This window comes from Copidosoma floridanum, unplaced genomic scaffold (assembly GCF_036245765.1).
Source record: "Copidosoma floridanum isolate Cflo_tuat_1 unplaced genomic scaffold, Cflo_Japanese_pri ptg000019l, whole genome shotgun sequence".
In the NCBI taxonomy this organism is placed as follows: Eukaryota; Metazoa; Arthropoda; class Insecta; order Hymenoptera; family Encyrtidae; genus Copidosoma; species Copidosoma floridanum.
In genome coordinates this window covers 18,839,271-18,863,909 of record NW_028321896.1, presented here as the reverse complement: position 1 = coordinate 18,863,909, position 24,639 = coordinate 18,839,271, and the positions used below count along the sequence as shown (strand labels likewise).

Genomic DNA, 24,639 nt, shown 5'->3' with positions numbered 1-24,639 from the left:
CAACATACCTTATAAGTAGGTATATTTTATCAGCAACGCAAACAGTCGAAAATAAAAGGGGGAGGTTGGAGCAAATATGATACGTGTGTGTGTATACGCTGTACAGAAGCTCCACCGGTACTGGCCGAACGAATGCCCAAGTGCAAGGTGTCGGGCACTAATTGAGGATCATACATCATAGTACTTACCAATTTCATTTAGACGATTTTTTTTTTATTCAATAGGGCTTCATTCACCCACGTATTTAAATATCTAGAGCGATGCGCTAAGCACGTTTGTCGGAGAAACTCGAGGGGTCGTGGGTTTGAACCCTGCCCCTGACGAAAAATATCAACAACATTTCCTAGGGTTTTTCTGATAGGATAAATACCCTGTATTCCAAAAAAATCAAAAACTCTTCGAAAAAGATTAATAAATATGCCCAAGAGCTTTCGGCACAAGTAAAATATTTTTGTTATTACGCATTTTATCTCTATTAACAAAATAAAATTGTTAGTAAAACAACTATTTATTCTGTAAAGATCAAAGTGTTGACAACTATCTATATTTTAGCCAAAATATTTGGAGCAAGTTTAATTTTTAAACTCCGTCTTTTATGTTCATTTTGAATTTATGCCTCTCTGCTGTTTCCGCCATTTTGCATGATGACGTCACAATTCGTTGCTGAAAAAAAACACGCGCGTGCCTTCTTTTATTATATATATATATTAGCATCCCCCATAAAACGGCGACGTTTTTTTGATTCCACATACAAAAGGTTACAGTGTTTTGACGTGTAAAAAAAGTTCACTGCTAAACCACTTACACACATATACACAATCCAACAACAGTTGATACACGTCTGCTCGTCGAAAATATGTCCTATCCGGTGAGTCAATACTTTAAATTATCTTAATAGTATTACCACGTATTTCTTCGATAATAATATTATCTGATATTAAATATTGAGTGAATAAAATTACTTAAAATACTAAGCTAGAAGCAATCATTTTTTAAAGTGTGTCTGTTGTCTCAAGTGAATAAAAAATGTTTATATAAATTTCATAGGGATACGCTTATGGAGCATCAGAAGATCCTCGTCAAGTTAATCCACAAGTTCAACAGTGGTTTTCTTTGGCAGATGCAGATAATAGTGGTCAGATAACGGTTCTTGAATTGCAAAGAGTTTTAGCTAATGGACAAGGTGGAACGTTTTCCATTAAAGCAGTCCGTTTATTAATGGGTGAATATAAAAATCTCCAAAAATTTGTTTTCATTTAGTATGATAAAAATTGATTAAAAGATGATCCTATTTGTAGGAATGTTTGCCAAGGTAAACAAACAGTCAATAAATTTGAATGAGTTTCAAGCTCTGTTTTGCTATGTCAATGCATGGTTGGGAGTCTTTAAAAAATATGATAGTGACAATTCGGGATCCATTCAAGAAAAAGAATTAGCTTTAGCTTTTGAGCAAATGGGTTACAGGCTTAGCCTGGATTTCATTAGCTTTTTAATGTCAAGAGATTGTTGTAACAATCAAGGGTCACTCACTGTTGATGAATTCATTGTATTGTGTGTGCAAATACAAAAATTCACAGGTAAACTTATATGTATGACTCTAATATGCGAGTTGCATTTAACAAGTGTATACTGTGTACATAATATACATTTTTCAAAAATTTTAGATGAGTTCAGGATCAGAGATACTGAGAGGACTGGTGTGATCAAAATTGGTTTTGAAGATTTTTTAAAAGTGGCTCTGAGCTGTGATGTTTGAAAATTCCCGATTCCAGTATTTTAAATAAGCTTTTATATTTTTTATAAATATTGTACAATGTTACCTAGCACTTTGACATAATTTATGGTGAAACCGAGTATTTTACACTGTACCTTTACTTTACATGTGAAACAAGAAATAATTTAAATACTTCCAGTTTATGTTTTATTTTTTTCATGGATAAATCATGAAAATTGTTTTTAGTTGATAACAAAGTGTCTGTATATTTGCTGATGTAAATACTAAATGAACAAATTTATTAAACTAAATGTCCTGAACAAGTTAAATTAAATTTAATAAACAGTTTCTTGCCTTAGAAAACATGTCTCATAGATTTTCACTCTATTTTATACACTGGTTGCCAAGGTAACCAGAATCATATACAAAACTCTGTGGTACAAACTGATCGTTTCATTCAAAGAAAGTGATAATGGCTATATTAAATATATATTCCAGTAATGTTAAGTATTTGTATAGAGTGAGAGCTTGTTCAGTCAGTGCGATTGTTGTAATAATAGCGATGTTATTTAGTCTAGTGACACCGTTATATTTTATTTATCATACAGGAGGTACGTTGTGTCAAAAAAAAATTTAATATTTTGTTTATTCATGCTGGATTTCTGTTATTTTACAATATCTTAGGTTTTTGGATTAGAACTCGAACTTATTGGGAAAAACCAAATGTTCACTTCAAACATAAATACTTTTTGTTGGCTGAGCGAGAAAACGCAAATCCAGTGATTTGTTCTACCTTTTCTCACTACAAAGACAATTTAATAAACGACGACTGTCACATTGTCAAGGTAACGTTCGACAATTTTAGAAAATAGAGTGGTCGAAAAAAAGGTTTTAAAAAAAGCACTACAAAGAAATGCATTTTAATGACTGCAGGTCAAAGAAGCTGATAACGATAAAAACACGATACAGGATTCTCTACACTTTGAAGCATCGTTCTTTACAAACAAGCCAGTAACGTCTGTCATGCTGTTATTGTTCTTCAATTATGAATTGAAGGTACGAGTAAAAAAAGTTGTTTTGCCCGACAGAACTCTTGTAAAACTTGATGATTTTTTTATCTAATTTTTTCAGGAACACATTCGGGTTGCGGTCGAAGCTATGACTGCAATTGAGCACACAGTGGCACACGAAGCTCAAGAATTGTACTTTGTAGGGGACTTGGCAATTCATCAAAATAGCGTTTTATTGCACGATGGGATTTACCATGCCGAGGATAACAGCACTGATCTCAATCGTTTTACTTTGCCCGAATTACTGATAGACAACGCAAATCGATTACGTATGATTGATTGCTTTTTAAAAATTACGTTTTTCTCTCAGCGTTAGTTTAACTGTATTTTACGTTTGCAGTTTCAGGTAGAGTATCGAACCTAAGGGTACTGCCCAACTTGGGATTTATATCAGACGAGCAGGTAACAATAAAGGCAGAAATTTTCTACGCTACCCAAGCAATAAAGTACCAGCCTGGATTCTGGGAGGAGATAAAATGGGCCTGGATGCAGTATCTTTCGATCTTTCTCGTCATCATTTACTTTGTCAGGAGGAGCTTGACAGGAATGTTTGCTGCCAAGAGCTTGAGGAGCTTCGTTTTGGTACCTTGGCAGCAAAAGTCTTGAACTATTTTTTTACATTTTGTACTTTTCGACCAAGTTTTTTTTTCGCAAAAAACAGTTTTGTTTTTTCTATAAAATTTGTAAAACAAAGTATTGTATCTACGTTTATTATTTGACCAGACAACTTGCTAATATTTTTACGAAACACATGATACATCATATATGTGTACTTATACTTACCTTATCTTTTTATATGTGCCAGTTTTGTAAAGAGGGACAGGGATTGAGGGTTGAGGGGAGGTAAGTACTCCGTAACCTCTACACACCAGTCACACCACAGACTGACGGTACGTTACTATTTACTTCATACAGTGTAACGTGACGTCAAGTTGTGGCGTGGCGTGGTGCAGAAGTTACGGAATATCCCCCCAGGAGTTGAGAGTCGAGAGAGCTTTAAAATAGTTAGACTACCTATACTGCTGAGAAAATCTGAGATTAATATTAACCACAGATGCATAAACGAATTGAAGTTTGTTCATAAACAACAGTTAATACATATGTGTGATTTATAGCTGCTCCGCTTGTAGTTAATTGTTATGCCCATAGGATTGCTTTTCGTTGTGATGTGCTGATTCTCTGTTGTCTGTTCTCTGCTGTATTTGAAAAATGTTCGAATGAGTAAGTGTAGTACTTGAGTATTGGTCCATTGTTTCTGTTAATTACTTACTTTTCCGGTGCGCCATTAACGTCATCAAGTTAAAAACAATTGCCTATACCTGTATATATGTAACAGAACAATTGGCGTGAATATGGCCAAGCTTCTCTCTCTATCCACCTTCACTCCTCCTTATATTATTCAGCGTGTTAAGTATATTTTGACATCGCGTCGTCGTTGTCACCGTCGCGTTCACACACGGCCCTTTGTGTCAAATTTGTTTGAAAAAAAAAAAAAAAAAAAGGTTGCGTTCGGGTTCATTGAACAGTTCTTTCTTTAAATTTAATAAAAGACAAGGGAAGGATGTATATAAGTATAGTTATTTACATTCTATTTTAAATTCGTTTTATTGTCGCATTATTTTTTTACTCTGTTCGCGCTCAATCAATCTTGCAACAACACAATGAAACGAACTGTAAAGAACTCATTCAGGGGTCGGTTGTAAAATAAAATGCGTTAACGCAATAAAATCAACGATATATATATATATATATATATATATATACGTTTTGGTGCACAGATGGTTAATAATAAGCGAGAATCGCAAGGTATAGAGCCAATTATTTGGCAAGTCGCTTACACCCGACTTTCAAATCTCGCGGCTTAGTGTGCGTGTGTGCGTGTGTGCAATTGGCAAAGGGTTTAAGCCTTAAGGGTGTGTGTACTGTGTGTTTTGAAGATTTGGATTTGGAGGGGGGAACGGGGGATTAGATAAATCTGTCTGTTCATCCGTCAGCATCAACATTTGTCATTTTCATTAACACTGCAGTAAACACTAATCAATCATATATTTAAAAAAAAATCCATTTCGTTCATTTGGTTACAATTCGCATTGAAATTCTCTCGCACTCCGCTTGTATTAAAACGCCAATTTAAGAAATAAAACTTTGATAGATTGCAACGGCATTTTTTCATTACCATTTAATAACCATTATTCCCATACGGATGGTGCACACACGCATTTATTTGTATGTAAATTGAAAAGAGTAGGTGATTTGAGAGAGAGAGAGAGAGCGCGCGCGCGGAGGAGCACATTTTAGCTTGGTTTTGTTTTTGTTGCGTCGCGGTGACTCCAGACAGAGAGTGTAACTAACTTACTAAGTAGGCGTACAAACGGGCACATGCATTAAGTATGTGTATGCACGACAAAGAAGTGTGATGATACACTCTCTCATTCGTCTTCCTCTTGTTCTGCAGTGTCTTGACGAGCGTCGTTGCTGAAGCTCGGACGAACGAGCAGTCCAAAGTATAAGTGGTGACAGTTTAGTTTACATCGCGAAAACGGCCAATATCGATACATAAGTACCTATCCCGTAGTACCTGATGTGTATACACTGCCAACAGTTACTTTGGTAACGCAAACTTAAAAATAATGTTGCTGCACACCAACTTTTGCCATCTCTTTGCCTCGAGTTGAAAGCCTCTCTGCTTCTGCTGGTGCATTTCATTTTTGTACGTCTGACAGAGATACAGAGATAGAGTATAGAGACCCACACTTCGCATGCAAGAGGTTAAACCCTTTTTCTTCTTCCCTTTCCATACATAATTATATCTGTTCATCTACCTTGTTATTTCAAAACTTTGTCTTCTCTTTCTTGCTGACTCGTACTATACACGTTTACTGGATCTGGCTTTGTTTGCAGGTTCTCCTGAAAGAGCAATCAATTTGAGCAGAAAGCTAGGCCACCATATCTAGAATCATGAGTAGAGTATTCAAGAAGCTATTTCGTTCATCTGAAAAAATTAGCGAACAAGAAACAGCCAATGGCCTCTCTACTAATTCACCATCCCGGAGATTTCTTGGAAGACATCACAGATCTGATGTGGTCACACCAGAGGTGCCCGTGCCTGAGAAGCCAAGCACCAGCCCGACAAACAATGCCAATTCCTTTTTCAAAGCCAAAAAGTCTTCTGGAAGTAGCTCACAGGTATCATCCTAAAACGATTATCTTTCTGTATTGATGTAGACATGTTGAACGAAATTATTATCACAAATGTGAAATTTTTAGAGTCTTGCAGTGCCAGAAAAGGGAGTGCGTTTAAGAAGACTGATGAAAGAATTTAGTGAAATTCAAAGAATGCAGCATAGAGACCCAACATTTACTGCCGAACTTGTTAACGATAATCTTTTCGAATGGCACATTAGACTATACAAAATTGATCCAGAAAGTGAACTTGCCACCGATATGAAGGAGTTTGGGATCCCTCATATTCTCCTGCACGTTGTATTTCCAGAAAACTTTCCGTTTGCTCCTCCGTTTATTAGAGTCATTTCTCCACGCATTGAAAAAGGTTTCGTGATGGAAGGTGGAGCAATATGCATGGAGTTACTCACACCCAGAGGATGGGCAAGTGCTTACACACTCGAAGCTGTGATAACTCAATTTGCAGCAAGTGTTGTCAAAGGCCAGGTAATTTTAACGAATACTACTGATTTTTGTTATTGTTGAATATGGTTATAAAAATTGTATATAAAATATTATTGTTACAGGGACGAATTGCAAGAAAACCAAAGACTAGTCATTCTGCTGCGTTCAACAGACGTTCTGCTGAGGAATCTTTTAGAAGTTTAGTCAAAACTCATGACAAATATGGTTGGGTCACTCCACCATTAGCCGAAGGTTGAGTATCAATATTTTAAAGAGTGTACCTCAAGGATAGAGATTTTGGTCATCTCGTATTCCAACATCCATAGATTTTTAAGATAAAAATAAATAATATAAGAATATGTATTCTTAAACGTGTGCATACTTAATGGTATTTTTAAAGAATCTCGACAAAAAATGGCGCAGATTAATTTTTACTAGACAATTTATACCATGAATAATACTAGTCTTTTAATTGAAAAATTAATTTTTCAAGCTGATTTTACGTTATCTTAATTTTATTAATGTAAATGTTGTTATTGTTGAGTTTTGCGCCGTTTTTATTAGCAATATTTATTTGCACGAAATGTCTGGATTATTAGACATCTTTTAATACCAAATATTGAGATTTAAAAAATAATATGTCATCCATGACTTACTTGAAAAAATTGAAATTGTAAAATTCTCAGATGAAAAATTGACTCGTAATGGACAGTATATTATTTATCAATTAAATTATGTAATATTGCACTATTTCAAAATCAAAAGTCATGGTGTTTGGGGCATTGGACTCACAGTTTGTGTAATTTTTGAACAAAGTTAACATATAATTAATTAAAGACGAGAACAAATAATTAACCATCAATAATATAGGTCGCGTAATGATAAATAAACATGTACGGGTTTTGCGTACATACTTATTCAATAGGTATCACGAATGAGAATTTGCGAAAAAATTATTGCGATTTGCAGTGTTTTCTCAGGTAGATGATTAATATAAGGAAAATGCATCTCTGGAAAATACTTTAAAAAACCGATTTTTTTTTTTTTTCATGTACCCACGTGAGATGAAATAATAAACTGATCTTCTCGTCTTTCGCGTGCACTTTTATTTTGTGCCCATAACATTTTTTTGAAATAATAATAACCAGTGTGTGGTAAGTTATCCCCGATGGGTATCCCCGATGCTTTGCACGACTTGCTCAGAATAACAAAAAGAAGGAACGAGTAATGCCCTTAAATTCAAAACCTGTGAATAATCTATAAACTACTGAATTCGTAGCTATGCAAGTTTTAAAGGTAAAATATCGTGTAAAAACAGACGTTTGAAAATGATACAATTTTTATCAAAACCATCGAAGAAACTTGTAAAAATAAATGGAAAAAAAAAAAAAAAAAAAAAAGAATTCATACTCGCACTCGACTCAAAGCACATATTTTTGAAAATCTACACAGCGTCAGCCACGTGATTTTTGTACACGCGATAAAGCACGCAACTTATTTGCTTGATCAAGTTTTAATTAGAAAAGAGAAACAAGCCACGCATCTAGTTGGGCGGAGGGCAAGGGGAGGGGCATTATCGGTCTTTCCCATGTACATGTATATAAGCAGTGCTGCGCCGGCAGCCCCGATTGCAAAACAAATGCCGCAAGCTCTCTATCGTATCTCGTCCTCCGTATATATATATGTACATCTAAGGATATCCTACCGCACAGACAAACACCCTTTTCATTGTACGTCGTCACTTGCACTTGCTGATGCGGCACACACAAAACACTTCCTCCTCCCATGTCTCTCTCTCTCTCTTTGAATATCGCAGTCTGCAGTTTCTTGCTTGCAAGCTCCGTCCGTATATACATACACCATCGGTTATCAATTTACGTGCGGTGCAACAATACCGGGTACCCTTTTTTTCCCCCTCATTACGATATCTGGCCCTATAAACTAGTGAATTTCACCATTTTAACTAAATCCATACAATTTTCATTACTCGAACGGTTCAATTATAATTGAAAAAAAAAAACTCGTCTTTATCATGTAACTGTGATTTAAATACTACCTGTAATACATATTCGTATTCGCATATAACACGCATGTACTTGTTGTTATTGTTGACATTGGCTTTTAATGGGTTTTCGATGTATTATGTCATGTGTGTTGTGTCTAATGCATTTGAGCGATTCCACGAAGAATCGTCCATCATGATGTATGGTTTAAAAAAAAAATTTTTAATTTTGGTTTTTTGTTGAATGCTTGTATTGTAATTTTGTTGGAAATATCAAGAGATGAGTGATGGTAAAAAAAAAAAAAATGACCGATCTCTGGTTTAATTTAAAAAGCGTAGGTGCTGCACTCTTTTTGGACTGTACTAAAATTGTAAAAGGTATTGTTAAAAATTTCGATTAATTGAATTTTTTTTTTGGCCGTATCTTTGGATCCGAAATCAAAATGCAAGCTCTGTTAGCGCGTTTATTGCTATTTAAATCATCCTCTGCTGCAGGCTACGCTGCATTTCTTCCAATTTTATAAAAATACTTTTTTTTTCTCACATTACACATTAATGCGAAAATAAGTTTTCTATCAGGCCTGAAAGCTTGACCACGATTTTCTTCATTATATTGCATAGATGATGAAAAAAAAAAAAAAAAAAAAAAAAAAAACTGGACTCGAGCACAATTCTTTTATGAATTTTTTAATCACTCAAATAAAAAAATTTAGATTTTCCCGAATAAAATACATTACAAATACAATACGGAAAATTTTTTTTGCTTTCTAACAGATAAAAGAAACACAATTTCTCGACAGGAAAAAAATAAAATGGAAAATAAAATCGAAAACGTATCCGTGCCGAAGCCTGTGTGTGTGTGTACATACATAAGCTTCTATATAACACACACACACACACGTTTCCGAGCTAGAGATATTTTAATTTTCACCGCTCATCGGCTGAAGCACTGTACTGCACAGCACGCGTGCACCACGTATATAATCAAACATAACGCAGCCACTTGATAAATCACACGAAATTTCTGCGGAAGCTTATTAGTTTATCGAAATATCATACCATATAGGGTAACATACATACATGTGTTACATATGGGTTACATGTATTACAAGGGTAAGCCCGCAAAAGGCTAATTTTCGAATCCGCGTGTACACGTGTAAGGTATCTACATATGTACACACGTATGTATTATGTATACGTGTACTCTGGATTTTGGCCCGGAAGCTGAGACCGTCCGCATGCACTCATGCATGGCAATCAGCTAATGCGTTATACGGCATTACAAAACGCGTCCCTCTCCCCGTTATACATACAGTATAGCCGTGTGGTAACAGTAGGTAGAGAGAGAAGCTTCTCCTTTTTCTTCTTTGGCTGCACCAGGAGGACGAGGAGGACTAACTATCGGCAATCGGCACTCGCTTAATGGAGCACGATGAAGCCACTTCACTCCCTGTATAGTATATACAGACACGTGCAAAAAGGGACGGCGACGCTCGTATACTCTTCTCGCCAAACGCGAGGGAGACGACATTTATACTTGGCTTGTAAAAAAAAAGACAAACCCTTCCTCTCCCAAAAAATAAAAAAAAAATGCCGGGACGCGACGTCGGCAAATTACCGCCAAGTCAGGCACACGCACAATATGCGATACAGCGACATCGGGGGCTATTCTGTCGCGTCGCGAAATACATTCATCTCCGGCTAAAAACTCCCCTGCAGCGGCCGAATTTTTATTTATCGCCGTGTCGGGCTCCGACGCACGGATAAATAAACATATATACACGTGCCGTGTACACCAGTCGGGCCAGTTTGTTAAACGTTCCCCCCATGGCTTATTTGTTTCCCCTAGGCCAGTATCCATATAGTTGTTCTCAAAAATTTTATTATGTACGAGCACGCGTGTATCCCCATAGTGTTTGTCCTCTGCGCGCGTCTATTTGTTAATTTTTTCGCGGCGCTCGCTGTGAAATTAAAAAACAAAAAACAAAAAAAAAAAATGCATTTTACTCTGAATTGCGTTTTGAGGGGATGCGATGAAAAACACCGAGCAAGCGGAGAAGAGAATATTGATTATCGGACGCGTGAGAGCGACTCGATGCGTACATCTATATATATATATGAATGGGCGGAACGGTATACGGGTGCATTGGGTGCTACAATGGCACATAATGGAGGCGAAGAAACGCGACAGAGATCCGCGTGGCGGGGCCAATTCCGCCGGCGTTTTAAGGTTGAATCTTTTATGCACACGTTAGGAGACGCGGGGCTATAGGAGAAAGAGAAAGTGAGACGCGCTGTACCCGTATTTTGTATCTTCTCTATACTGCTCCGTTTGAAAATTCATGGGCCCTTTTAGGAGCGGTTCCTCCTTGTTTGGCTCTTTTTTTTTTTTTTTTCACACGCCCAATGGTTTCACGCGAAGCTGATTCCGATAGGGAATAACTGCATAATGAATTTGCTTTTGTGCCCCTCTGCTCTCTTGCACGAAAATTTATATTGGTACCGCAGCGAAAAATTTGAAAGCCGTCTCTGGGATTCCCCGATTTCAAAGCGGCTCGCCAGGCTTGAAACTTTTGGCACTCGGCGATACCGAGATTTTTGTTTTTTTACCCAACCATAACGCATCTTAGCAATTCATAAACGCTACGGGCTTTGACTTATGCACTTAATACGATTGTATTTTTCACCCGCATTGTTTCGCCTAATTTTTTGTTCGACTCCGACGTTCTACGTGTAACACATATAGGTATATTCTAATGAAGTATACCTCATTTGTTTCCGTCTGGTCATACACCGTAAGTATACGTACACGGAGAGACAAACATTTGTTAATTCGTTGACAAAAATAAATTCAGCTGCGCTTACACCTAACATCGTTATATACATATATATGTTTTTAAAGCAACAGTGCACTATGAACCAATACACAAACACATCATACATAATATAATATATGAACAGTCGCTCTCGCTAGACGCACATCACGGCAAATGTACTTTGTCTTATACGTGCAATGTATGTAGGTGTATTTGAAGAGCATCAAATGCGTAGGTATAGAGCCTTTTCTATGCATATGTATGTATAATGGATGTAGTTACATACATACATATATATACGCGCTCAATTAAACACTCGTGTTGATTGCGATGACTTTGCATGTGGTAAAGCCAGAGTCAAGCTGTGCTATACTCTCGAACAAGTTTCCTTCTGTCGTTTTCCGTGAACATCTTGTTCTTGTCGTTATACTTGAAAATTCTTGTAAGTAATAATTGCTCGACAGATTCACGAAATCCACTCGATCAGTTCAAAAATGTGTATTTATGCGCTTTGTCCACCGTGTAAAAAGGACATTTTTTTTATTATTTTAAATTTGAAAAAAAAAAAAAAAAAAAAAATAACAATCGGCTACAGTATACCGATTTTTCGTTTCAAACGATCACCCTTGAAACCATCCCGCGCACTGCAGCATCATTAGCCTTGTATAACACCACCTCACTCTGCATGGTGAAAAGATCGCGGAGCTTGCAGTGAGCAACATTGACTCTTGTATAAGTATAGGGGGTTTTCTTTATAAGTTGGTGGAGGGGGGGGGGGAGGGGCAATCAACGATTGAAAAATGCGTTGCGGAATTCAATGAAGCTGGTCGAGTAGGCGGCAGGTCGACAAAAAAGTTTGCCGAATAGCGGCTTCGACTGGAGGAGGAGGAGTAAAGGGTGGGAAATTTATTCAGCGTGTCCCGTAGATGCATGTGTACATACGGGGGGGAATAGTCACAGCCTGGGGATAGCGAACGTGCAGGCGCGCAGGGATGCAGCTGTAGGCCCAGGGTGTGCTGCAGCATCCACAGATGGTCAGTCCGTACGTAAACCGGCCCCCAAAGCTCCTAGGGTGGCGAGCTTGCAAATATATATAGGTATAATCGAAAATCGACTGGCCTCTGCTTTACGATAAGTGCCGTGTATACCCACTGCTTATCGGCCTCTTCACTCCCCCTCCCTCGTGCTGCGCAGATCTAATATTTAACAGAGGCAGTGTCGAAAGCACACATGTATATGTAATATATTGTATTGGGGACTAGCTACCTTGTTATACATATTCCGGCAAGTATAACCGTTATGCCGGGAGTCGGATGAGTATAGTATACATATATTATCATCGTTTACATACATTTGCAATTCTGCATCCTACATGTATACATGATAATTTGGATTATTTCATGAAAATTCTGTATGGCAATACATTATAATATAGTCCACAGGACAATATGCAACACGTCGAATTCGACTAATCGAGGAGAAAGAATTTTTATTTTTTTTTTTCAAACGCTGTGCTACCCATGCGCATTCTCAATTGGAGAGTGATTTATAGCACAGGAGTAATATTCCAAGCACAAAACTTTTTACTCCGGGAAGAGAAAAAAAAAAAAAATTGTTCACGTACGCGTAGTTTTCGTTTTGAGTTCGTATATATACCTGATGACAATTTCATAATGGCTTTCATATGCCGCCAATTTTTTTCTTTTACCTTTGTAAACATCCTCGTGTATGTGTTTTGTGGACGGATGGAGAGAGAGAAAAAAAGTAGAAAAAGTATCTACCCCCCTATGTATATACACACGAGGACTACGAATTGCGCATCGTGTCCCGTAGTTTCCAATTAAATTTGTTCGACCTACTCGTTCTCCTCTACAAATACCTTACACGTGCGTATAAAAAGCATCATATACGAAAAATCACTCCCATCAGCTGATATACTCGACACATGTACATGTGCACAATCAGAAAGCACTTTGGTGTACGCGCCTTTATTTATCCATATACATGTATTGTACTTATATATTTATAAAAAAAAAAAAAAAAAAAAAAAAAAGAGAGAGAATGGGACAGTATAAACTGAAGAGGCACTACAAGGAAATTTAACCACGCTAAAAGCTCCGAGCCATGATTGGGTTCTTGGTGCAAGGGCGCGCCTCTTCTATTCGGGGCACGCTCCATGTCAAAGGGAATTTGAATTTATTCGGGTTATTTGTCAGCAGCGGCACTAACGCTGGAATTCGTAAAAAGGGGTTGCAGTGCAAGCTGAGCGAGAGGGCTCGTCTTCCACTCTTGATGGCCTTTGCTTGTGTACTTTTGTATGTACATGGATATACATGTAGAAATACGAGTGCCTTTATCTATATGTATATCGCATGATGGGGATTGTATTTATGTATATATTAGGTGATATCTGGTATATTGGCTGCTTTTACCGGCTTGTTCGTATAATGGATATACAATCAAATGAGGTCGGATAAGTCGGATTGAATGAACAACAACTTCATGTACAATATTATATTGTGAATTGCACATATTTTTGACCATATACATATATATTGTCATTTCATACCAAAGTTGAATTGGTAAAAAAGTTTTTCTCCATTGCACCAATAGAGATATGAGACAACTTTTTCCTGTTGCGAACCTACAAGCATATACAGTTACGCTACTCTCATTTTTCATACACACATACAACCATATATATAATACAGCATTCCTCGGCTACATGATCCATTACTCGGGTATTATATACAAATACATAGGTTTATTTGCCATCTATTTTCTCCCACACCCCGACACATATACGTTCTACAAAATGTATACATATCTTACGTGACATAAATATATACCCTGTTATGGTACAGGTACTAAAAGTTCAACGCAACGCGAACGTACACGTATCATCATCATCATCATCATCATAATCCTTCGCTCATTCCTACCATATGCATATGGATTTATATGTATAAGTTGAGCCATACCCGTTAGATATCTCATTATATACAAGTATGTACGTCAGGGTCATACTGCCACACCACACTATCATTTGAACATTGTAATAGGATACATACGTCATAACATAGAGTGGGATCGAAATAAGTTATTAAAATTCGCGTTACTATATTTACTGTATAATATTACATACAAAATACGTCTCCCTTGCGTATTTCTACCCTTTTTAGCGCTCAGCAGTGGATGCATATACATATTTTCCATCCTGTATACCTACTCGGGTATATGGTTAAATGAGGCGTCCTTATAGTGGAGGCAGCCACCAGGGGTAGGTTTGGTACGCATCCAAGCCGAGAAAGGAAGGGCGAGGACCAAAGGACTCGAGCCATATAGCTATACTCGGTTTTAATACCGACGTACGGCAGACGATGAGATTATTCTCTCTCTCTCTCTCTTTTTCTACCCCAACCCCCCGACTATAGCTTTGCTTGCCTCCCTTTTCCTCCATATACACGCTCATGAGTATATAATATATACAGGTATCTGCGCGTTTGCCCTTGAAGAATTTCAGTTTCGCGATATCCAGAAACCGCAAAGAATCGCTTGCTTCAACTCGGATGCGCCCTAACTTCGTTATTACTACCAACCGGCACAGCGCAAAGGATTTTTTAACGAAGAGCTAATGAAAAATTAACCGCTTCGAGAATTTTTTCAAACCGCCTCCCATTCGTACCACGCGGTGGTTGTTTGTCCGCGTTTCTTTTCGCGATTTTTCTAACCCAAAGTTGGGCGAAACTTACGGGGAGTTTCGAGCGATGCAGCGGCTCTTTTGTGCGCCGTGCATACATATATACACACACACACATTTATGAAATATACGATTATTCCGTGTGTATATTATACATGTATATATATGCGCTGTTGTGCAAAAGAGGCGGGAATCGCAAAGGGGTGTGGGGGGGGAGGGAGGGAAAAAGTTTTTGACATTCGTAAATTTAATGAGCATAGAGAGCGAGGAGAAAATGAGCGCTCCCTTTTCTTTCCATTGTGCGCGTGTTCAACTGGGAACGAAGCAAACTTTGTCGTTTGTATAAGTATATTCCCACGGAAAGCCAAAGATTTCATTAAGAGCTGAAATAAAGAAGCGCCCTTATACTTAACGGTATACATATATATGTATATACGTAACACGCGCGTAAATCATACACCTAACTTTTCTCAACTCGCTCTAAGAGTAACGGTAATTAAACGATACTACAGTCACGATAATTACTTATGCAATATGGTATATCCATATTCGATACCCACATATAATATTATACATGAGTGAAATTTATGATGTTTGACATTATGATACTGCGTGAAGGAGTTACATATATAAATATTCATGTGTGTATGCAAATATACTTATACTTGGCTAATTCAAGACAAACGCTGTCACACGCGTCATATCAGAAATCAAAGTTTTCCGTCGTACCATTTATATATAGATGAAATATTGTTTTTAACATAATTATATATAGCCATACGTATATATTTAAATGGGTGTCCGCATCAGCCGGAAGTATAGAAAAAAAGCTCGAGAGACGTGTGTACAACCTATATACGTACAAAGGGTAAATTACAAAGTGTGTTTTGTCGCGCGCGTATAGTTGATTACTATCCCGCAAGAAACCCATATCTATGTAATATACCTTGTATCGGATGCTGTAAGATGGAGAGACCCGTGCGTGTTTGTTCCCAAGTCGAGAGTGGAGGTGGAGAGCAGGGCTCGTTGTATGGAAAGGGGGTGTATTTGCTCGTCGGGGGGAAGCGCTCGGGGCCAGAAATTGGGGGCGCGCGGTGCACCAGGGCTCATGTAAATCAAGCAGCCAGACGCGCGAAAAGAAGCGGCGCGACGACACCCCCCCCCCCTATACATCTATACGCGGATGTACGCGCGATTGTGCTTTGCTATGTCCGCTTATTACTTCTATACCTATACTTGGCTTAAATCATTGCGCTCACTCCAATAGTTCGAGTTATTGTTATTTTAAACGTTAAATCAAAAGGGTTTACGTATCCCTGTATATTCTCTTGATTTCGTTGATGATGACACTGTGTATTAATGCGTGTCATCCATGTACGGTCAAATATTATTATATTATTATTATATTATTATTTGGTATAATTGTAGAGAGACTAGAGAATGTTTTTACAACGCAATGTATAAATGTGTGTGCAAAATCTTTGAGTTGCTTATATAGTTTTCAGTACTATTTAACTTGGATGACGTAAAATACGGTTTTGCTATGTGCACGTCAATACACGATGTATCATTTTGGGAGATGAAAATCAGACATTGGGTCTCGTTTAACCGATACGCCACGACTCGTTCTTAATTTTTAATATACTTAAAAGTATTATGGGCAAAGTTGCTTAACTTTTGCCGATCAACGAAGAATGCATAGTATTTGGTGAAAAACAAAAAAAAAATTATTCCCCTTTCTTACTAAATAAGTCTAAAAATTGCCGCCACTTCAGTTGGCAATATAAATAATTATAAAAATACGTTCGGCAAAGAGGTGGCAAGTATTTTTTTTTTTTTTTAAGGGAGGTCCATTCACTTGAAAGTCGACTTTCGAGTAATAATTTAGATGAGTTCCGATTACACCGCCAATTGGCCAATGTCACTTCCGAGACAACTTTTTATATATTATCTACTGTACTGGGTTATTGGGTATAGGTTGCGGCAGGAACGTTTGTATACCGACGTAACTTTTTATAGCAATACAATATCGCAAAAACACTGTGGATCTCCATGAATCATATCATTTCTCAACTATAGTGAGATTGGCGGCAGGTATTGTTTTTTTGCCTCATTTTTATCCAGTAGTAAAAGCGCACATCGGGCCACAATCCGGGTGCCGCTATGTCGCCGCACACGGTATACCCGGTATTACACGGTATTATCTTCATTTTGCGGAGCCAAAAAAATTATACTCTTACCAAAGTAGAGACAAATCCATCATCAATCACTTGCCCTGTCTTCGATCGCAGGTTTTAAGTGTGATTAAAAACTTTTTCTAGCCTTACGTTATGTAGGACACTAATGTACATGTTATCTCAGGTGGAACGTTTGAGGGGAAGTAGTAGTGCCATTTTCTAAACTATGCGAGTATCAATCGGTCTAGCGTATTAAAAGTAGTACTTGGTGACTTTACCACTGCGAGAAAAGGGGGCTTTAAATGTAAATGGATTGGATCTATTTTGATCATCACTCAATCGGTAACTAGACTCTTTAGTGTGGTATGCTTGCCATCCAAATCAAAGATGGATATTTATAGACGAGGATGAGGAATTATGTGTGGGCACATGCTCATCAATCACTGGTTCTTCAAAAAGTTCTTACTAATTTCAATGCCATATCACGAGAGTCGTGCGTATCATGTGTACTTGAAATACATTTACGTAGTTTTTAATTCCATGCTTTTTCATATATATAAAGAAAAAAAAACAACTTTAGATAGTAACATTTACATTGGCGTAATTATGAATATGGGCTATAATTACTCGCTTGAATTATTCTTGCGTAGACTAGGTAATAATACTACACGTTTATTTGTAACATACCAATTTTAAATACTTATTCAGTTTTCATTCCTTTCTCTAATTTTGCTCATCAAATCTTTTTACGAGATTCCGTAATTTGTGCTGTAAACCTACGAATTTCGGGATTATATTGAAAAATATTCTGTCGATTATTCAAATACTTATCGTCAAATTCAGAAGAAAGTAAAAATTTTTTATTCGAAAAGTCTCTTGCGCTGATTGTGTTTGTCACTAAACTTATTTCCGAGAGAAAAGATATTTCATTCGAAATACCGAAGCTGTCACTACATATACATTTGAAAATATATTAAAATGATTTTTTTTTTTTTTTTTTTTTTTTTAACTTGGTAGTCAATACTATTTTATTGGTACTACTATTTATTTTGATCTTAAATGAAATTTCGTCCTTTCAAGAGAACGGGGGCGCCGAGGGCGGAATTCAATGGGGGAAAATCCATCGAGCCATTTATTTAGCGTGGCTGCGTTTAATTGGAATTCTGCGCTACACCGTTGCAGCAGTCACTGCCAATACGTTGAGATACATGACATTTTCCCCACACCTGAACAAATCGAGGCTCTCTCTCTCTTTTTTTTCCTTTATATTCCTCATATATAGTATTCCCCCCCCCCCCCCTACGTATATGTAAGAACATTAAAACTTTATTTAAAAGTTAATTACTGTCTTTACATCACGATATTTGTTTCTCCCGTCAAAGCCCGACGTTAAACCAAAAAACGCGTCATGTACAGCCGATGGTAAAAATTCAGAGGCGAGGCATGCGGCAACAACGCAAGAGTGCCTCCTTTTTTTTTTTTTTTATTTGTCGTGCAAGTGGTGCAGCTATATTGGCTCTCGAGAATCGCTCTGGCCCTTCGATTAAATTGGACTTTTTGTCCGTATCGGATGGCAAGCTTGCGATATTCACCCCCCTCTTTTTTTATTCACTTTTCACGATTTGATCGTCACTCCATGTATTTTTTACATATTTAGGCATGAGATTTTTTTAGAACGAAGTTCTTTATGTCGCGTTACTCGGGGGGCTGGAATTTTAAAACCGACAGATTTTTTTTGAATCAGAAGTCTCTTCCTCTCAAGTTTCCCCCCTTACCCCGTCCCCCTCACCTACTGTTCTTTACACACTTCCTCACTATATATGTATATCTCCTAATCCTGCCGTGTTACTCTTCTGCACACCTTTACCCACCATTCCCCCTCACACTCCCAAGCAATTAATTTTTTAACAAATTTTAATTTTATTTTCTCACAATAATTTTTCTTTCACTTTGAATTTTTTTCTTTTACATTTCTTTTAAAAAAAAAAAAAAAAAAAAAAACATTTTCCAATAAAGAGTTTTAAACCCTCGACCTCCTATGCACATGAGACCAGTACCTTGCCCACTCTGCTACGAGCGCTGCCGACTAGGGAAACTCGGTTTCTTGTACTTATCGTGTGGTTCGTAACTATAATATTCCATTTTTATATGCATTCATTGATAATACATTCAATTCATGATAAATTATGTATTTGTTTTTTAAATAAGACATGTAAAAAAAAAAAATAAATAAATAAATAAATAAATAAAAAAAAATAAATTAAAAAAAAAAATAAATAAAAAAAAAAAATAAAAATTAACATGTAGAATAGAGTTGAAGAACGTATCAATGGTTTTTAAAGGCGCTTATTTCGAATTTGACAAACAAATTATGTTACAATATCACATAATTACATAAATAAAGTAATTCATTAAATCAATCATAAATGAATTATGTAAGATTGTTCAGTTTTGTACCTAAATATTTGCCAACAAACCTTTTCTAAATTCAAATTGCGTCACGTTTGTTATTCTTGTATTAAAGTTGAAGTAATTTTCCGATCATACGCCTTTATCATCGCGTACATTTGCAATGCCCAAGAGACCGTTTTACCTTTACTCTTGTACCTTTATTTATCAATGTACTAGAATTTCTACTTTAACTTTTGTCTCTATAAATATTGCTCTGCGAGCATAGTATGTTAGTTAGCGCGCCGCGGCGGCAGAGAAAGCTTCTCTCCGCTTGCCTTCACTTGAGCACATTTTCATAATTTAAGCACTGTAAATATATTGTGAATATTTTTATTGCACATTTGCGTTATATTTATTTTCCGCCGTAAACCACTTCCACCTCTACACGACTGAACTGGATTGGGAGCAGCATAAAACCCCTTCCCTCGTGAACAAAGATCATTATACAAATATATTTCGAGTTTCATATCATTTTAATGGTTTTTAAGGGCACTTATTTTTTAATTTGATAAACAAATAATGGCACAATATCATTGAGTAATTATATAAAAATAAAACAAAAATTATATTAATGGGCTATAAAATTGCAAAAAAATAAGTGAAAAAAAAAATTTCAAAAAAAATTAATGAAATAAAATATATGAAAATAAAATGAAATGAAATTACAAAAGACATGAATAAACACAATAAAATAAAAAAAAATTAAATAAAAAAGGGAATGAAAAAAAAAAAGATTAAATATGAAAATAAAAAAAGAAATTAAATAAAGGAAATACAAAAAAATGAAAAAAATGTAATAAAATGAAATATGAAAAAAAATAAAACAAGAAATGAAAAAAAAAGAGTACAACTAGATATAAAGAAAAAAATAAAACAAGAAATTAAAAGAAAAAAAAAACAAATGAAAAAATTATAAAGAAAATTAAAACAACAAACCAGGGGATATTAATGGGTCATAAAACCCACGGTAAGAACGAAGTTCTTTAAACGTGAGATGAATGAAAAAAAAAAGACAATAAGTAGTTTAGTACTCACGATGGTTGAACTTCGTGAGTACTGTAATTATGCACGACGTTCTCACGAAGTTCAACCATCGTGAGTACTAAACTACTTATTGTCTTTTTTTTTTCATTCGTTTTTCAAGTTTTTGTTTTAGTAAACAACATGAATGCAGTACTAACGTTTACAGAGCTTCGTTCTTCCTGTGGGTCTGGTGACCCCCTTTTTACCTAAGAAATTGTGTCTATACCCATCTCACGTTTAAAGAACTTCGTTTTTACCGTGGGTCCCATGACCCATTAATACCCCCTGGTTTGTTGTTTTAATTTTCTTTATAATTTTTTCATTTGTTTTTTTTTTCTTTTAATTTCTTGTTTTTTTTTTTTTTTTTTTTTGCTCTCCCCCTCTTTATCTCTTCTGCGTCGCTGTGATACTCTCTTAACGACGACTATACGACACTTTGTAATAAGAACAGGAGGATCGTAGCTGAATATATTTTGCGTTCGTTAGGAATTTTAACGTATATGCAGGGGGTGATTAATTCAAGAGGGTCGGCAAAGCGGCTAGGCGTCGGTTGCTGTCGACGGAAGCTGGCCACCGAAGGCAATAATGTTCGAGTGTGGTATATCCGTTTGCAGCGGAGAAAAGTGGAATACATTTAAATCGAGATGTGTGTGTACATGCCAAGCGGAGAGAGAAACGAGTCGAGCATCGGCTCCTTGACATTTGTTTCGGTGCCCGGCGAATCCCCCAAATTTGCGTCGAATCTCTGGCTCTGTTTTTTTTTGTTCTGCGATCATTTGTAGTTTATGGAACTTTAACGAAAATTTCAACATTTTTGGAAATTGTCATAAATATAAATATCCCGAATCATTCAAACGACATCAATTGAAAAATGCGTTAGGAATAGTATAATGTCAATCGGAGTTTCAAGAAAAACCCAATCGATGCTTTGTAAAATACAATTAGCGCCTATTTCGTTGAACTAATCAATTTTTTTCTTCTTCAATGATTGTTATTAAAAAGACTACAGGGAGTTTCTGTCCCGCATTATACACGTTTGTAATTGTGTTAAATCTGAAGAAACTAACTTTTTGTTTACTCTACAGCCTTCCTACGCTGGTTTTTTCGGTTAAAAAGTGTCCAGAATAGCGGAACTGATGAAATACTGAGTCCACCATAAATTTGGTTATTCCACAAATTATGATCAACATCATACCGCAAGACGCTTCGTTAAAGCCAGAAATTGGAACCAAATACGGGCTAGCGTTTATATATGAGGCATTCTTCTTTCATTTTTCACTTTTCAGGATACCCAAAGTGTTAAATTTAAATTCTAAGCTACACATCGTCGAGGTGTCGAGCTCCCGTGTTGGCGGAGCTACCTGAGAATGATGTACTTGAACACAATTAGTCATGTACAAGTCACTGCCAAAATGATCCCACTACTGACCTTTCCTGTTGAATTATCATTGCACTCGGGCCAATAGTAAAAGACCGAAAACACATTAGTGCACAGTGGGGATATTCGAAAGTGCGATAAGACCGCCGTCCCTCAGTCCTCAGTAATTCTATCGTGGAGTGCTCTAGTGTCCAGTAGTAGTCACCGTTCTCATTGTAAACCGAATTGGGACTAGTGAAAGCGGAGTTTACTTTACAGTGAAAAATGAAGAGAACCTTTTCCAGCTGGTGCAGGAAAACTAGAGCGTCTTTCCAATCCCTTCGGCGCGAATCAAATGAGGACCAAACGAGTAGTGAGGTAAGTTTCGAATTAAATTAAAAATACATTGAACTTTTGCCTCGAACATTTGCCTACATTTATAATACTGGGGTGCATCACAAAGCTAGTTTTGTACTACCTCTGATGTAGCGTTATGTCTGATTTTCGAGACACCGGTGTTTTCGGGCACAGCTGCTTCTTTGCACCATTTATTTTTTCTGCACGCCTTTTTTTCAAGTATTTGCTGTACTTTTACGCTAATTGAAGCGTAAATCCGCCATGTACAGCATTAATTTTTCCTCGTGGGTGTACGAACAATTGGTTGAATTCGGCGCGTGTGCGATTATCTCTTTGAAAAAGTTAAGATAAGTTAAGCTCTCGGAAAAATGTATCATTTCGAGTCGAGGAAACCGGCGCGTTGAAGTCTAATCTTCCCCTTGGGACCGAACGACAGGCGCTACGTGTACTTGAAGCAGGGAAAAGAAACCAAGAAAGTTTAATTTCCCGGCTCGTGTGCATGACGCATATTACATTCGGAATTTCGGTGATTACAGTTTCGGAATGCCGGGAAGGGCCCTTTTTTTTCATCAAACGAGTAATGTTGCCCCGACACAAGCGACAATTTAGAGTTCTTGATGTATACAATTATGAAAATGTAGTTGTCTTTCTGCGGCCAATCAAAAAATAACGATTGACCAAAACCTCAAACGTTTTGCCTTTCAGGTTCGAAGACTTGCCAAGTACGAGAAGTACGGGGGAACCGACGCGCGAAATCTGGCGTCGGTCAATGGTGACGCCAAGTCGCACAAATCCCAGTTATGGAGTCTCTTGCGAAGGTCTTCCTCCAAGAGTCCTCGCGTCTTCGGCGTAAATCTGGCGCGGCTCGACGAGAACGGCCTGCCAAAGCCAGTCCTCGTCATGCTGCAGCAGCTCCTTGCCAAGGGCCCTTCCACCCAAGGCATCTTCCGCAAGTCCGCCAACTTGAGGGTTGTCCGGGAGCTCAGGGACCAGATCGAGTCCTCGGGCGACACCAGCTGCCTCGAGGATGCGCCCGTCTTCGCAGTGGCCGCTCTACTTAAGGACTTCCTGAGATCCCTGCCCGACCCCCTTCTCACTTCCCACCTCTTTTCCCTGTGGATGGCTAGTCTCGAGTCTCCGGACCCCATCAAGACGATCAAAAGGTACGACCCATGATTTTTACTGCAATGGAGCTACCTTATCGTGTATGATTGTCCATATATTTATCATTCGTTTTGTTTGTAGCATTCTGGACCGTCTACCGAGAGCTAATTACACGCTGCTGTCGCACCTAATCCGCGTGCTGCACCACATAGCTCGGCGCTCGGAGCACAACCTCATGTGCGCGAGTAATCTGGGCGTGTGCTGTGGACCAAGTCTGCTTTGGTCCGAGAGTCCTTCGGTCAACCAGAGCCGGGCGATTCCTGTCCTCGCGGAGATGCTCATTCGGCATTACGAGGTCCTGTTTGGCGAAGGGGTCGACCTGCTTTTCGGCGAGGAGCGAAGCGACAGCGGAGCCGAGGACAACACCGACATTCTACACTGTGAGCACCAAACTTTCCTTCACATCCACCAATGACTTCGTAACAATTGGTTTCAAATCGTTTTTTCTCTTGTTTTATTGTAGCTGATGGGATTTCCCTGGACAACCTCCATTTGACGGAACCTCCGTGCAAGGATTACATGTCCTTATCGAGGAACTCTGGGCTGACGCTCTCAGACGGCGAGATCTTTGTGCCCGAATCGCCGGTGAGCTCCGAGGACTCGGCTGTCAAGCTCCAAGAAGCCGAGAACCCTAAGGAGGAGGTCTTGTACCGGTGGAGGCTCATAAAATTCACGGAGATCATAGTGGACTACAAGAGATCGTCGCAGCAGGACGCCAGGCTACGAATAGGCAGCGAAAACAGTAAAAGAGGCAGTAGCATAATCGGTGACAATGAGGATGACGAGCACAAGCAAACGTGGCCGGAGACGCCGCCACCTCTGCCTCCCCGACGCCGCCACTCGAGGCCCGTTCACCCTAAATTTTAGGGTAGGCGCGAACTGGCCACTGCGGCCATCCCTGTCCCTTTATCGTCCTCCAGCGTAACCTAGGGTGCCCATTGCGACTAGGCACTTGAGATCCGTTGTTGAAGAAGAAAGTTACGTTTGGTTTTGGATGCCGCTGCACCCAGGAAAACGTATCAGGGCTGTTTTATTTTTTCTTGTGCTTTTATCCATGGGACTAAGTAGTTATAAATTGAGTTGAGACAATCAAAGAAAAATATCCACGAGCTCGAAAATAATTATAATAAAAAGTGTACTTTTAGCGAATAATCGGGCTGTTGAATACAGTTACCAGTGCC

General features: G+C 37.9%; 3 protein-coding genes across 7 annotated transcripts; all 3 read left to right on the top strand.

Moving 5' to 3' along the window:
* The first annotated feature begins 500 nt into the window (after positions 1-500).
* On the top strand, positions 501-2,142 carry Pef (penta-EF-hand domain containing protein peflin). The gene is made up of 4 exons (XM_014351498.2): positions 501-868; positions 1,048-1,222; positions 1,299-1,577; positions 1,665-2,142. The coding sequence occupies exons 1-4, from the start codon at positions 857-859 to the stop codon at positions 1,754-1,756; spliced, it is 558 nt and encodes a 185-aa protein (XP_014206984.2). The 5' UTR covers positions 501-856; the 3' UTR covers positions 1,757-2,142.
* A 44-nt stretch (positions 2,143-2,186) lies between these two features.
* LOC106638383 (transmembrane protein 231-like) lies at positions 2,187-3,431 on the top strand. Its single transcript, XM_014351506.2, has 5 exons — positions 2,187-2,325; positions 2,399-2,559; positions 2,648-2,770; positions 2,846-3,053; positions 3,125-3,431. The coding sequence occupies exons 1-5, from the start codon at positions 2,187-2,189 to the stop codon at positions 3,388-3,390; spliced, it is 897 nt and encodes a 298-aa protein (XP_014206992.1). The 3' UTR covers positions 3,391-3,431.
* Positions 3,432-3,904: 473 nt separating this feature from the next.
* LOC106638362 (ubiquitin-conjugating enzyme E2Q-like protein 1) lies at positions 3,905-7,790 on the top strand. 5 transcript variants are annotated; one of them, XM_014351483.2, is made up of 4 exons: positions 3,905-4,005; positions 5,686-5,970; positions 6,052-6,453; positions 6,534-7,790. In XM_014351483.2, exons 2-4 carry the CDS (start codon positions 5,743-5,745, stop codon positions 6,666-6,668), a joined length of 765 nt encoding a protein of 254 aa, XP_014206969.1. In that variant the 5' UTR covers positions 3,905-4,005; positions 5,686-5,742; the 3' UTR covers positions 6,669-7,790. The 5 variants fall into 5 exon arrangements, with proteins under 5 accessions (XP_014206969.1, XP_089448999.1, XP_089448998.1 ...); XM_089592873.1 differs by lacking the exon at positions 3,905-4,005 and adding an exon at positions 4,727-5,394; XM_089592872.1 differs by lacking the exon at positions 3,905-4,005 and adding an exon at positions 4,727-5,494.
* The last annotated feature ends 16,849 nt before the right edge of the window (positions 7,791-24,639 follow it).